We start from the raw sequence: 16395 nt of genomic DNA, 5'->3' as shown, positions 1-16395 counted from the left end.
GATAATTTTTTTTTTTTTTTTTGCAGTACTGGGACTGAACTCAGGGACATTCTACCACTGTGCTACATTCCCAGACCCTTTTATTTTGTTTTGAAACAGGGCCTCCAGAGTTAAGTAAAATTCTTTTTTTTTTTTTTTTTGAGAGAGAATATTTTAATATTTTTTAGTTTTCGATGGACACACATCTTTATTTTATTTTTACATGGTGCTTAAGATCAAACCCAGCGCCCCGCACTATCGCTTGAGCCACATACCCAGCCTGAGGTAAAATTCTTTAAAACTCAAGAAAACATACCACCACTGGCAAATAATCCCTCTAACATCCAGATTTTGAATGATGTTAAATTCGGAGTTTCTCCTGCTGTGTGTAATCTTCCTAGACATGCAATTTATAAATATCTAATTTAAACCAATTTTTATTTTCAAATAGTTATCTAAGCTCCATCCCCTATTACTCCAATTCAAGGTAATTCGGGCTATAAGTGAACTGTAGCAAGCTTCTCACATAATCCTAATAAGCAGTCTTATTCAGGCCTTTTGCAGTTTTTGGTTTAACTCCTCTGTCCCAAAACATTACCAACTCCTGGATAGGGATTTGTGCCCAAATAATGTCCCCAAGGCCTTCCTCACATGCCTCTCACCTGCCAAACTACCTAACATTTTCTTTTCTAATTCTAAAGACGGAAAAAGTAGCTGAGACACAGGGCTGCTAATCTGACACAAATTTTAATTATTCATAGGAGTAAGAGTAAGCCTACTGTTACAGCCCACACTAACCTCTAAGTGTTTTTACATAATTTAACTTTATAACAATCTTGAAGGACTGGACCCAAAAACTTAAGAGAATAAGTAGCATGCTTAAGATCACATACCTACAAGTATCAAAAGCTGGCCTTAAAATACTGAAAGTTTAGGTGACTGAAAACTTCACTCATTAGTTAAGGATAGAAATAGGTTAAACTCCCTGAGCAGGAACTGAAAAGGATTACTAATCACTCCTTTTGGATTGGTACTTTCAGCACTAAGTAGCTACTGAATCCACTATGCAAATGTTAAAGAGAAACTTCAGAGAAAAAAAAAAAAAGTATAACAATATCTTTACAAAAATTGTGGAAAGACCATTTGTACAACCTTATTTTATGGCACAAGATGTCGCCATAGTGATTAACTTGAAGCAATTTTACTCCCACACCCCTGCATTTAATTATTTTTCCAATGAATGCATAATAACAAAAATGTTCGTAACAGAAGCACTATATACCTCAAGGATCTAATGATTCTAACCTTGCTTGGCAGAAATCAAGCATATAAAAAAGTTCTTTAGGACTAAAGGTGTAGTTCAGTAGTAGAGTGCTTGCCTACTAACATGTACAAACTCCTGGGTTTGATCCCCAGCACCACCAAAAAATAAATAAATAAATAAGATATAGAAACATTTGTAACACATTGTAACATAACAATTCTCCAGAACCTCAATGTCCAGTTCAGCAGCCACCAACCACATGTTGCAATCAGACACAAAATGTTATTAGTCCAAGCTGAAATGTGTTATATACATAAAACACACACTAGACCTCAAAGACCTTGTACAAAATAAGGACTATAAAGTATCAATGAGAATTTTTTTAAAATATTAGACAAAGTACACCAAAATTTGATTTCACTTTATTTTTTAAAATAAGCCTACACATATGGTTTGCATCTGCAACTAAGCTTTCTACTGGACTGGAGAGTGCTGCTCTAGAACCTTGTTACTCACATAATGCCAGAAGCACAGACATCACCTGGATTCTTATTAAAAGGCACTCTTGGGCTGTACCCCAGAACTGAACCAGAATATGCACTTTAACGGTATACACATTCAAACTTGAGAAGCACTATTCCAGGAAACTGCGATTTCATTTCCCTTAAATCGTAACCATCTGAATATTCTTTTAGTTTTAGGTAAAGATATTGGCTTTCCAGTTTCAATAATAGTAATTAATTGAAATGTTACAAGCTGTTAGGCACCATTCTAGGAATATAAAGCAAATAAAAACTTTAAAAATAAACTTACTCCCTGTTCTGGTGAGAGCCTACATTCCACAGAAGGCAAGCAAACAAAAACTAAGTCCAGTCACTTCTGTTATAACATGTTTTGAAAAGTGACAATTGGTTCAAATACTAATCATCTATCAGGGAACAACAACATAAATTTCCCCTTATTGAGAAATACCAGCTGCATTCAGCCAGAACCACGCTGCACAGGAATTCACAAAGTACACAGATACACATACTTCAAACATCCAAAAGCTCAGTTCATCACATAAATCATGAGTCCTATCCATTCACATGGTGTTACAACTTTCCATCTGATTTCCAGATAATCCTCCATCCATTATTTTATAGTAACTCATGAGCTTTACATCCACTGGATGTACACTGTCACAAAAAAACTTCAGATTTCTATCAAAGTGTCATTCATTATAGTATTAATAGTCTTTAATTAGTTCATAAAAATAAAATCATGCTGTAATTTTTATGACGTTCCTCTTTTTTAATGTAATTTGTCACTAATACTTTTTGAGTAATAGTGACTAATACTCCTAAAACTCATTTCCCAAAAACCCTGTGGTGCAATTTTGCATAGCATGGTGACTTTTAGGAATACATGTCAATGTTACAGTAAAATAAAAGTAAACATCATGTGAAGTAAGAGGAAGAAACAAAGCAAGGGAAACACAAATGAGAATGGGGATGGGTGTTTCAGAATAGTCATAAAAGATAGAGAAGGCCTCTGAGAACAGGTAATATTCAAGCGAGACAAATCACTGAATTGAAAGAGCACACCAGAACATACAAAAAGATTATCCATAAAAGGAGAAGCATAAGGTGTAGAACCACTAAGGCAAGAACAAAGTTTTCCTATAAGGATAAACAAAAGAGTACAAACAAGGGAAAGAGTGGTAGAAGATGGTTAAGAAATACCTAGACACCCAACTACACTGTAATACCCTGGTATTACAAGCCTTGAAAAGTAACAAGGAATCACTGGAGGGCTGTGAGCCTGGGAGTTGACATTAGCTGATTGGCATTTTAACTGATCAATGGCTACTGTGTAGGAAAGCCATATGAAGCAAAAAAAAAGAAGCAGGAATACCACCATTTGGGGGGGCTACTGCACAATTCCAGCAGCAGGTGGTAGCTAGGACTAAAATGATTGTACTTTATGTACACAGAAGTTACACACTTGATATTCTACTATAATTAGGCAATTTGAAATAGAAATTTAGGTAAAGATATTGGCTTTCCAGTTTCAAAAAAAGTAAACTGGAGACTTTACATGAATTAGAACTTTATCGATACACCAGGAATAACTGAGTGATCTACTTCAAAAGGTAGTTATGGGACTGGATGAGCAACAATACAACAGGGCTTTGAAAATTACAAAGGCATGCCTTAAAAAGGAGACTGACCATTGGCTATATTAAGCCCTAAATAATCTCGAGGACTTGATCTACTGTGCCACATACCAACCCATCCTAGCATTCATTCTTTCTAGTATCATAGCAAAAATCACACACTACTCCAAAACCATTCAACAGAAAAACATAACAGATTCTTCAAAGATACAAACTAGAATATATAACTTTCTGTGAATTATGGACCAAAAATCCTAAGTATGTTACACCAAAAATTTTACATCAAGCACAAGTAGAAAATGGTTCAAATTAAGACCCTCTTAAAGGATCAAAGTGAACCACTCTAAAATACTTTTATTACTATAAAACAAATACCATTAAATCATAAAGAATATATAGTAACTAAAAATATCAAAAATATTGAAATGATGTGATAAGAAACTAAGACAAAGAACTTGATACCGAGTATTCAAATATCACAAATTTACATGCTTGGATGTTTAGATCATATATACTGTTTTCTAAAATTAAAATACCAAACAATTGAAACAAAGACTTTAATCTTTTAACCTATTCTATTTCTCTTGAAATGCAGTATGTTTCCTATAATTTTTAAAACTGACCTATGTAAATCCAATTCAAATGTTTCTGATTAGTTAACTATCTTACTAGGAAGCATGAATAAATTATAAAGGCCATATTTTTCTATTTAAACAGAAAAATACTTATCACTAGTAGTATAACTGAAATTCACGCACTAAATTCTGTGCAAAATTCCCAAGTTTCTTTGTAAACAATATCTGAGAACTTATCTTAAGGAAAGATGACTTCTTCCTAGCAAATTTTTTGGCATGCATTTAAACTTTTTCCAAAATAAAACACTACCCTGTGAAGACATAGCCTAAAAATGCACACATACATTGTACCCATGTGTACAAGCAGATTCTGATATTGTACTATAATTAGGCAAGATTTAACCAACCACTGAGGAAAGTTGGTTGAAAGTATTAATAGGATTAAAAAAAAAGCACCTTTAATTTGTGCTGTAGTAAACACTATCAAGTGAACTTTCAATATACCTGTTTCATCTCTAACATATACAATATATACAATATACCAGAGCAGAAAGAACTAATTTCTAAACTCAACTGTCACTTTTTGTTCAATTTTACAAAACAAATTTTCCCTCATTTATAAATCTGTAAAAATTGAACTACCTACCTTCAGTGTCAATGTGAGGATCAAATTATAATACTTTCTAACATTACTAATACAACGCACATTTCATTTTGTTCAAAATGTACTTATTTGAGATAAACATATAATTTGTTTTCAATATGAAAAGATCCAAACATCATTAAACTGTACGTAAAACTGTAAATTATTCTTAATGGTCCTTACTGAATAATTCCTTGAAAACATTAATGCAAATGTTATCCAAAATGCTTAAAATCAAACTGTTTACATTCTCAAGTTTTCTGCATGTTGGAATATATACAGACTACCAATTGGACATTCCTCATCTGAAAATTCAGTATCTGAAACTTTGAGCATTTCTGCATAACACTCAACATGATTTCAGATTTTCAGATTAAGGAGGTTCAATCTGTTATAAAGTTTGTTTAAAAATACATTTTCAAATTTCACCAAATTAAAGCTAGCTGCCAAGCAAGATAAAAATGGCACTAGGGGGTTGGGGCAGTGGCTCAGTGGCAGAGTGCTTGCCTAGCATGTGTGAGACACTGGGTTCAATCCTCAGCACCACATATAAATAAATGAAATAAAGGTCCATTGACAATTAGTAAGAAAAAATATTTTTTAAAAATGTCACTAGGTAGCTCTAACCTTCCAAATCTTCCAAAAAACAAGGCTAAAGGCAATTTTCCTTTTAACAAAAAAAAAAAAAAAAGGTAGAATTTTAAAAAGCCATGTAAATTTACTAAAATCCCAAATTCAGGAATCAGTAAAGAATATCCTTCATAAAGGAAATGTGGCATTTATACACAATGGAATATTACTCTGCACTAAAAAAGAATAAGATCATGGCATTTGCAGGGAAATGGATGGATATTAGAGAAGATTATGCTAAGTGAAGTTAGCCAATCCCCAAAAAACAAATGCCAAATGTTTTCTCTGATATAAGGGGGGTGACTCAAAGTGAGGTAGGGAGGGAGTGCATGGGTGGAAAATTAACTCTAGATAGGGAATAGGGGTGGAAGGGAAAGGGAGGGAGAAGGGGAATAGCAAGGATAGTGAAAGGAGACGATCATCATTATATAAAATTCATGTATGAAGATGTGAATTTTGTGTCAACATACCATATATACAAAGAGATTTGATAAATTATGGTATAAAGGTATATTAAGAATTGTAATGCAAAAAAATTATGAATGTAATGCATTCCAATATTGTCATGTAAGAAATTTTTTTTAAAAAAAAAGGATATCCTTCAATTAACTAATTGAGCCAGCTCTCCCAAAAGATATTTCTAACAAATGTTCCAAATATACCTTCTAAGAAGTTTCTCACAATAATTGAGAGGGATAATGGGGGGTGGTATCTAAGAAGCTAAAGTATGTACAATTATTCCCAAATTTAAAATTACTTGGTAAAATATTTAAAGCTGGACTTTTAAGAATTAAACAAAAGAGTGAACTAGGGAACCTCTCAAGACTTCCTTCTGCCTTCTTTTTGAACCCAATGAAAATAGAGCAACCTGTACTCTGCCTTTTTTTTTTTTTTTTTTTTTTTTTTTTTGAGGTCTGGGTGACAGATGCATCTTTAAAAATATATCTAAACTATAAAAACAAATCAAATTGATTTTTGTTTCTGGTTACATATAGAACCAAGTACATAAAAAATGTTTCACCAAGAAAATTATCTTCACATAATTAAAGGCAATTATAATAGATCACAAATGCTAAAAAGGATCTCTCTAAACTCTAAATTGCAGTCTTATTTTAACCAAGATTTTTAGTAGTAAAAACAATCATCCTCAATCTCTGCTTTTTTACATTGTATCTTAAAGTCCTTTTATGCCTTATTTTTGAACTGATAATTTTCAAGAAAATCCAAGATATCAAGAAAGATTACTGAAAAAAAAAAAAATATTCTAATGCCCATAAAGCTCAAGCCTAAGGAAAACTAATAAAACATACTTAACCAATTTCTTATCTGTTTAAATGCAATTTACAAATCATAGCATATAGGCTTTTAAATTAGATATTTTTAATAGTCACTGATTAAAAAATCATAAACTGAAAAGAACTGATTAAAAAATTCATAAACTGAAATGAAATTTGAAATAAATAGTTCAACAGTAACTGTTCTTGGTTGTTATACATACCCAAGAGCACAAATAATCCCATCTACTTGCATTTGGTTTTTGACAATGGATTTTAATTTATTCATATACACCTATGTATACACACATGAACACTTATTAACATATATTTAAATTTGTACTTAAAGAATCTAAGGGATTCACAATGCCTACAATAAAATCATACTTCAGAAAGTTTATTACACTTCACATATTAGTAATAAAAGAAAAAATATGGGATACATATCTACCTCAAGTCAAAGTTTAATTACTAAATATTAAATAAGAATCACCATTTTATATCCTTAAAAAACAGAATTAACATGAAGAATTTACTCTGGCCAGGCACAGTGGTGCATGCCTGTAATTCCAGAGGATCAGGAGGCTGAAGCAGGAGTTCAAAGGCAGCCTCAGCAATGTCAGTGAGACCCTGTCTCTAAATAAAAATACAAAATAGGGCTGGAGATGTGGCTCAGTAGTTGAGTCTCCCAGAGTTTAATCCCTGGTACCAAAAAAAAAAAAAAAAAAATTTACTCTGACCTCTGGAATGAACAGGTATTTTGTGGTATTATTCCTTAGTGTCATATAAAGGAATATGGCAACCAGGTATAGTAAAGGTTGGGTAGACAAGAATGAACTAGTATTTGGCTCCAAAGGGAAGATAAGCAGTGAAGAAGTAAATTACAAAGTAGGGACTAGTTAGAAAAATAAGTAGAAAGTTTCTTACAAATGGAGTGAAAGTAATATCAGCAAAAACACAAATAAGAAGAAAATTAAAAGCTACAAAGTACCTGAAATTCACATGTAGTAAGAAAATGAATATCAAAGTGAAGAAACAATTAGAGAAAAAATAAGCAACTAAACCACTAGCTGTCAAGAGTCAGGGCATTTAAGAACAGGTTTAAGGACCAGGGTCATGTTATCTTCACTTCCCAGAGTATCACACAATTGTTGACACACACACCAGATGCCCAATGTTTGTTGCATGAATAGGCAACAGACTGTTTTGGGACTATTTCACCTGTGAAAGGATTGGGCTTGGTTCAGTACAAACTGACGCAAAGCATTTATATAGACATTTCCTAGGGTATCTAAACTGACTTCTTGCTGGATCTGGGGATGGACAGATTAACTGGGTCACTCTAAAATAAGAACTTGAGAATATGTAAGAACTTAAGAGTATGCTTTCAAGGAGTTGATGTACCAAATCCTATTCTGTCACAATTGCCAAATTGCACAAAATACAGCACAGTGTAGCAAAACTAGGTAGTACCTTTCTTCCAAGAGCTACCATTTGAAATAAAATCCACTATAGAAGAGTGGCTGATAAACATTATCAAGAGTTCTACATAACAGATATGGAAAATTAACATACAAAACTACAAACATTAAGTTTAATCCTGGCAATATGTAAATCAATGAATGTGTAACTGATGTGATTCTGCAATCTGTGTATGGGGTGAAGGTGGGAGTTCATAACCCACTTGAATCAAAGTGTGGAATACGATATGTCAAGAAATTTGTAATGTTTTGAACAACCAACAATAAAAAATTAAAAAAAAAAAAAGTTTAATCCTGGCAAAGAACCTGACACTAATAAACCCACCCGCTACTCACTTACAAATGTGGTTTATCTGCCTAAGTAGCACAAAGCTACAGCTATATTCAAGAGAACTATTTTCCTCCCAAACATCCAAATTACTCCATCCCAAAAGAATCTTCTGACCATTAATAATTTCCTCAACTCTGAAATTATGTAGAGGAGGCCAATGTTTCTCACTTGAGTAAAGCTGGTTCTATTCCAAAAGACAAAATTTATAAAGACCAAAAAGATGCAGGATTTTTTAAGTAAGCCTACTAGGAAGCTATTTATTAATAGGGGCAGAAAGCCACAGGGTACTTCACTTTAGTGTCCCTGGAAGTTTTCAATTAAGATTTTAAAATTAACCCATGTATGTTATGTACTTCAGCAATATGAGATCTTACAGTGAAAGAAAACATGGATGTTTTAATTGCCTTAGTGAAATTAGTTTGTTCCTTTATATATATTTTAAAAATAAAATCTGTTCCTTTAGGAAATTTTGAGCAGTCTGAAAATTTACTTATTCTCAACACTCATCACAAATACTTGAAGTCATAACTAAAGGGTATTAGCACTGAGCAAAGAAATGGCATAAACTCTCAATGAACACTGTACAGAAATTTAACAAGACCCTGGAGAATACAAAAAATAAAATTTTAAATGTTTACAACAAAAAACAAACATAAATTTCTGAATTACAAAACATTTTAAACCTAAGTTTTTAAAATTTATAATTTATCAGTATCATTAGGAAACAGATTTTGAACTCCCTAGGAAATACACTGAAGGAGCAAACAAGGTTCTTAAAAGTGAACTGAAATCTTCACTTGAAAACTTGAAGTTCTTTCCCTGAAAAAAATGTCCTGTATCTCTACCATCATTAACATTTGGTAGACTCTATTCACAAATGCATTCCCTATTTTCAGACACAAGAAACCATGCTCTGTCAGCATCTTATTTCTATAGTAACTTGTTTGTTAAACAACAACAACAAAAGACAAAACATGAGAACATATAACCCTATAGTAATATTTCCAAAGTGAGGAAGTAGCTATGTTCACTGTTTTACTTAGATTTGTTAAATATCTGTGAAAGTTTCAACAAGAAAGCTACTCACCACCTTCCCTCTCTCTAACTCTGTGAGTATGCACATTTTTGGCCTTATTGTGACCTGTGCTGTCACTATATTTGTTTTCAGGACTATCAGATCTCCGCAACATTTTATTTGGTGGTGAAGGATCTGCGGCGTCTCGCATCTTTTCATGTCTGTGATCACCACTACTGGGGTGACTCTTCGATGAATACTTAAGTGCCTGTAAAACATCACCCCCCCAAAAAAAGAAAGAATTGAAACTTTAAACAACTCGATTAACTAATTCAATCACAAATTTTAATGTATTTACTTCATTCAGTTTTATGAATTTATACCAATAAAATTAAAAGGTCCATTTTCAATTCTTCCTAATCAAAATCTAAATGCTTAAGAGCTGGTTTGACTCCTGATATCATATTTAAGAAAAAAGAAAGGAATCCCCTCCATTATCACATTAAAAATAAGAAATCAAGTATTTTGGCACACTGATTCCTCAAAAAATTTGAAATATCTGAAATCCCTTTTTGAAAGTTTAATCAGAAGAAAATGGAAAACAGTACCACCATAACCAATTTCTTCTCTATTATTGATTTACAAAGGCACACATATAAAGCAGCTAAGTCTGCAAACCTTTATTTTTAAAGGGCATCACTTTCTCAGACCTTGCTCACCTACTCTTCCAGGTGTGGAAAATAAAATTTGAAGCTATAAAAATATTGTTCAAAATGAATTAATATATGAGCAACATTCTCAAGAAAGCTAACAAAGTTTATTAAAATACCTCAACATAATGGTTCAGTTTTATTCTAAGTATCCTAAAACAATCATGATATACCAGTCTTTTATGATGGGTAATTGTGTTTTGGGGACATATTCAGTAGGATTTAATCTTCGACTTATGCAAATGTAATGGACAATGTTTTAAACAGCAGGGGAACCTAGTGTTTTAAACTGGAGCTTTAACTCATGCCAGAAAACAGAACTATGAGGTTAGGAACCTGTTCTCTTATCAAAATGATTATAGACAAAGTATTCTATTGTCATTTGAGAGTTATCAACCATTTATGAAGCTTCCCTACACATACATACTGGGACCATGTCTACTGTAAAACTTTACATTCAACAACTGACAGTGACAAAAAAAGAAACCTACATGCCTAGAACCATCTACATTAGAACGAACTGCCCAAGTACCCAAAGATTTTAATTCTTACTAAAACAACTGCATCACCTTTCACTTATAAGGCAATTATTTGCACCAAAAACAATTAAAATGAAAAAAGAAATTAGTTTACAACTGATTTGAGAGTTGTAAATCACTTAGCTATTCTTCCCTGGCCTCTTATCTAATTTTAATCTCTTTACATTAACTTTCAATGCAATAAATAAGTATGCCAACGCATAAGTATGCCTCCGAAGTCACCTATCATTGCATCGCATGGATTCTTCACTTAATAATAATAATAAGCAAGTAAGATCTTCCTGGCTGCGAACGATTTTTCCCCCTTAAAAACGGAACTTCCTCCATCACCTGTCAAAATAAGTCACTATACCTTGTTGGTGAGCGCTAATGAAACTCAACTCCAAATTTTAAAGTGGCCCGCGGTGCTAGTTTTCGCATTTGTTGCACCGAAGGGCCTGTAGCGACTTCTGAAGCCTGCGCTCGAGTAGTCCCTCCCTTCCCCCTCCGTCCCCTTCCAATCCCTCCACCCCGGCCTCGGCTGGTACCTGGTAAGGCTGCGAGTCCCCCCTCCGGTCGTGACAGCTGAAAAACAGGAAGAAAGACAGCGACATTAGAGTTTGAGGGGAGGGGAAGGAAGAAAACGGGTCCGCTTACCGCCCCTCCCCGCGGGAGACCTACCAAACGTACCGGCGAGGAGCCCCCACACGCGCACACCGCGTACTCACACGGGACTCCCGGGAGGGCGAAACCCTGCGAACCCGGCCCCTCGGTCCCCTCCACCGCGACTCACTCTTTCCCTGCCCCTCGAGCGGCCGCTCCTCCTCCCCAGCCCGATCCGGATCAGGGTTAACAACAAAAATGGCGGCTCGGCCAGCTCCAGATAAGGAGGAACAGCCCCCCCGCCACCGCCGCCACCGCCCCCCGCCTCCGCTGCGGCCCGGCCCGAAACGAAAAGACAATTTACCCATCACTGAGTCTCTGCTGTTTCCTCGCATACATTACCATCAATGCCCGGCCTGTGAGTGTGTGTCGGGGAGGGGGGAGAGCGGCCGCGAAAGGCGGGCGGGCGGGCGGGCGGGCGCGCAGGCGGCGGCGGGCGGGCGGCAGCCCCGGCACCAGGGCCAGGCGCGCCCTGGCGACTCTCAGCACCTCCCCGTTACTGGCGCCGGCGCTCCCGGGCCATCTCCCTCGGTCGACACCACGCTCACTCTCAGCTCGGGCAGCGGCGCCAACTACACGGCGGCAGCGCGAACCGGGGGGAGGGGGGTAAGAAGACGCGTCCGGCTCAGCTCTGTGGAGAGCGACTGCTGCCTCCGCCTTCCTCTCCTTCGGCTCCGCCGCCTCCTCCCCTCCTCCCCCCGCCGCCGCCGCCGCTGCTGCCTGGTCCTTCTCCTCCTCCTCCTCCCGCCGCCGCCGCCGCCGGTGCCGCCGCTGCCGCTCCACCAACTACATCCGGGCAACTAGGACGCTGCGGCCTTCGGCAAACCTCGGCAGTTTCCGCCGCGCCCCTCCTCTTCCACAGTCGGCCTCCCTCCCCACCCCGCGCGGCTCCGGAACGCCGCCTTCGGCAAACCTCGGCTCGCACCGGCCTTCCTCTTCCTCTGAGGCCTGGCTCGCCTCCTCACGACCCGTCAGGCCTTTCCGGTTGCCGCTTCTTTTCCTCACGCGCAAATCTGGTCGCTGCCGTTCCAGTTTAGGGATAGTCCTGCTCGGCGACCTGCTCGAGGCTGGTCCCAGGGACCCCGGGCTGTGTAGGGTGGGAGCTGCCTTTGGGAGGAGGACCGTGGGGCGCGAGGGACGCCATCGCGGACTAAATAAGGGAGGCTGCGGCGGCTGCGCGTGCGCCCAGAGGCGCAACGGCGGCGGGGGGCGGGGTGTGCCCTTCGGCGAGCTCTCCGGCCGCCGGCCCCCGCCCCTTCGGGCTCAGACGTGGTGGTCGAAAACCCCCTAATTGGGCGACTGGCGGACGGTTACCACGGAAGCGGCCTCGTGGGCCGCAGCAGAAATCGCCCTCGGGGAAGTGGCAAGCTTGCTCCTGCGCGGTGAGGCGCGGACCCGGAACCCGGAACCGCGGCGGGGGCGCCTGCAGCTCTCCGGACGCCTAGCACGCGTCGGGCCGGAGTGCGCTCCCCTCGCGGCGCTGAGGAAGCTGAAGGAAAGCGAGATTTCCAGGCAGGAAATGGCGAAGGTGGAGGATTTGAGGGTGCTGTGCCGAACGCGAGAAGGCCGAGTGCCTGGGTGGCTGTTAGGTCTCTAGCGAGCCCTGAATTAAGGAGGGAGCGCCGCTCTGGCCGTGAATCAAAACAGCGGAAAAGACCGCAGACGTTGGGGATGGGTCACTTGAAAACCGATGCCTGACCGTCATTTTCCATCCCCAGCCGAATCCTCCCCACTCTCCCTTTAGTTCCCATTTTTCCCTTATGGTTCCTCCTCTTTACTGAAGTTCTTTGGTAAAAGAACAATCTTTTGGAGATTCAATATGTGAATAAAGGCATGGGATGTGCTGAGTGAAGTTGCTACAAATTTAACATTTTGTCCTGCGGTAGACGGGTTGGGAGGCCAAACGTCAAGTGTACCAAACAGTTAATGTGGCGGTATTCCAGTGAGTGGCCTCTGTAAGGGGACGGTGACTTAATGAAGGATTGTAGTCGGTGTAAAACGTAGAAAAGACAAAATAGTACAAATCAGGAAAAAAAAAATTGTCTTCAAAAAACAATTGTCCGAAATTGGTATTTAACAAGTTATATTATTGCTAGGACTAATGAAGAGCTGGAATGCTGGTGAAGGGTGGGGGAGACCCTGAAATCACTAGTGATTGAAAAATCATAGCTTTGTTTGCCACCTCCACCTGCAAACAATTATTACTGGCTTTAAAGACCCACTTAAGCTATAACTAAGAAATTGCCAGTGTCTAAAATGAAGGGGGGTGGGTATGTGTAATTTCTAACAACTTTTTTTGTTTGTTTTTTTGAGACCAGAAATATCAGATTGGAGTGATGGGATGTAGGTCAGTGGTAGAACACATGCATTCCAGAGGCCTAAGTTCCAATCCCCAGCGGAGACACACAGGCCTCATCAAATTAGAAGAGTACAAAAAGGAATCTGTAAGTCCTGTGCAGAAACTATGAAGATAGGCAACAATATTACTTTCATTTAATAACAAGATATCTGTTGAAATAGCCCTATCCCATTTGATCAAAAGCAGCAAACTGGGCAAAGCTATGGGGGTACTTTCCAGACAATGTCCTATTAAGCCTCGTTACATATTTGCAAATTGCCTATTCAATAAAATACAAATCAATAAAAACTAGAATCAGTACATATTTTGTGCATTCATTGCCGTGGGCAAAGAGGTGATATTTAATTTGCCTGATACCTCTGGTCAAAGTTGAGATTAAGGCAACACTGCCTTATTCCAGCTCTCATACTATAAACAGTTGTCATATTTAGGGCCATGTTTTTCGTGTGTGTGTGTGTGTGTGTGTGTGTGTGTGTTTAGTTGGTGATTTTGCTCTTTTTTAAAGCCCTCCACCCTCAAAGTAGTGCCCAAAAGTAGTGCTTGAGTGCTGTTTGGTATTTCTGCACACATGAGGAAGACAATGACAAGCCTTAAGGAAAAAGACACATGTGATAAGTCTCAATTAGGCCCTTTGAGTTCCATGTTAGTGAATCAACTATATTTTAAAATAAGGTATTTTTATTTTTTAAATTTTTGGTGCCAGGTTCTCAACCACTGAACCACATCCCCACCCCTATTTTGTGTTTTATTTTGAGATAGGCTCTCACTGAGTTGCTTATCGCCTCACTGGTGCTGAGGCTGGCTTTGAACTCACAATCCTCCTGCCTCAGCCTCCAAGTTGCTGGGATTACAGGCATTCACCACCACGCCCAGCTAAACAAGGTATCTTTTAAACACAAAACAAACATTGATTGGACAATGAAAATATAATCAGAAACTTAACCTTGTATTTATCTGATGATTTTATTAAACATAACTACCAAAAATAACAATTTGTATTTAATACAGAGCATATCAAATGTTACACTCATTTTTAAAAACTGTCTAGATAAGTCCTTTGAAAAGTATTCTCAATCTTCCTCTCCTCACCTGCCTAAACTACAACCTTAGTTAACTACAGTACTTAAGTACTTAGTTACAGTACTTAGTTAACTTCAGAGCAGTTGAATTTGGCTGGAGAAAAACCACAAAACCATGCTAACTTTGAAATTAGTTTGTGTTCCTTACCCACCTCCTCGCTTCTTAACCAGCTGTTTCATATCTTTTAAACCTGCCAATACTTCCTCAGGTCATTATCTTCTTACCTCTGGAAAAAAAAAAAAAAAATTAGAAATCAGTAACTCTTCTCAGCATTGTACCTACCAACCTTTTTGCCTCTGACTTGGGTGCAACACTGTGGCAACTAAATAGACTATACAAGTTCTTCTCAGAGACCAAACTTGTCACTTTTGCATTGAGTTGCATTTTACTCATAGAATTGTCCTCTTCCTTTATATTTTTTTTCTTTCAACTATATCACTTCTATCAATTTACAAACATACCTGCACTAGGTATCATCTGAGGGGAGAAAAAGACCTTTGACCTGTATTGCCCTCCAAATATTAATCCATTGCTCTTTAATCTGATCTCTTTTATAGAAATACTTTATCTTCACTTCTACTACCCCTTCCTGAACCCATACAACTGGACTTTATTCTCACACTCCTGAACCTGCTCAAGATCATCAGTATCCTCCCTGTTCTTAAATCTGATTTTATTACTCAGTCTTCATCTCACTTCACTTGTCTGCATTTGACACAGCTGGTGGCAATATTCCCAAAGTTCCTTATCTTCCTGCCAGAATACTGTCTTGTATCTGTTCCTTCCTAAATGACTATTGATTAGTCTTGCTGGTCCCTCCCCATTTTCCCAGCCTCTGAGTCCTGGAGTGCCTTAGGATTTAAATCTTAAAATGTGTGCTGCTCTGTTCTCTCTTCCTAGGCAATACCATTCACAGACCTGGCTGAATGAAATCCACATCTGAATCTCCAGCCCACACCAGTCCCTTAAGCATTGAATGTTTAGCAGGCATCAAAAACTTAATGTATCCCAAAATCAAATTTTGTGCCCTCTACACCACAAAATAAGTCCTGCCTAGACATTCCTATTCCATTAAATGTCAATCCCATTCCTCTAGGTAAGGCTGAAAATTTTGGAATCATCTTTCACACTTCACATCAACTTCATCAGCAAATCATGCCAGCATTACCTTCAAATATATCCAGAACCTGACCTTTATTTACTATCTCCATCATCTTACACCTGGACCATGCCAAACTCCTCCTAACTGATCTCTCACTTTTCTTGTTTCCACATAGTTTACTCTCACACAACTAAGTGATCCCTTTAAAAGTCAATATTATTTCTATCTTAACTTTGACTAATGGCTTCTCATTAGTGAAAAAAGTCAGTTCTAATGATCCACCAAGGCCCTATGTTATGTTTTGTCTGTTGGTTGTTTCCCACTAGAATGAAAGTTCCATATTAGGTAAATACTTGTTCAATGATGGATATTTGACTACAAAAAGAAAATAGCAAAATAGAATTCTCAAAAAGAAAATACTTGATTCTATTTCTGCTTACATTCTAAAAGCAAGAGTTATAAATCCAGCCCTGTTCTCAAAAAATACGATATGGGAAAGCTGGATCGTTCATAATACAGGCAAAATATTGAAAAATATTAGAAAGTGTACACACATTTGTGTACATAGCAAGTTTTAAGCAGACATTTGCATTGCTATCTTATGAGAGATACC

The 16395-nt window shown here is 38.0% G+C and overlaps 1 protein-coding gene across 8 annotated transcripts in view; it reads right to left on the bottom strand.

Annotated features, from left to right (window-relative positions):
• Positions 1–12299, bottom strand: part of Wac (WW domain containing adaptor with coiled-coil) — a 72125-nt gene extending 59826 nt beyond the window's left edge. Inside the window, exons 1-3 of one of the 8 annotated variants that reach the window (XM_046448234.2) lie at positions 12167–12299; positions 11127–11163; positions 9423–9618 (exon numbers count right to left, since the gene is read on the bottom strand). In XM_046448234.2, coding sequence (XP_046304190.1) covers positions 9423–9561 — 139 coding nt within the window. In that variant the 5' untranslated portion in view covers positions 9562–9618; positions 11127–11163; positions 12167–12299. Of the gene's footprint in view, positions 1–9422; positions 9638–11126; positions 11164–11545; positions 11661–12154 lie in introns of those variants that run through there. The other 7 variants (XM_046448233.2, XM_058580526.1, XM_058580528.1 and 4 more) reach the window with 7 other exon arrangements.
• Between the last annotated feature and the right edge of the window lie 4096 nt (positions 12300–16395).

This window comes from Marmota monax, unplaced genomic scaffold (assembly GCF_021218885.2).
Source record: "Marmota monax isolate L192 unplaced genomic scaffold, Marmota_monax_Labrador192_F-V1.1 WCK01_AAM20220418_F8-fsc00066, whole genome shotgun sequence".
Classification (NCBI taxonomy): Eukaryota; Metazoa; Chordata; class Mammalia; order Rodentia; family Sciuridae; genus Marmota; species Marmota monax.
This window is presented reverse-complemented; position numbering and strand designations above follow the sequence as displayed.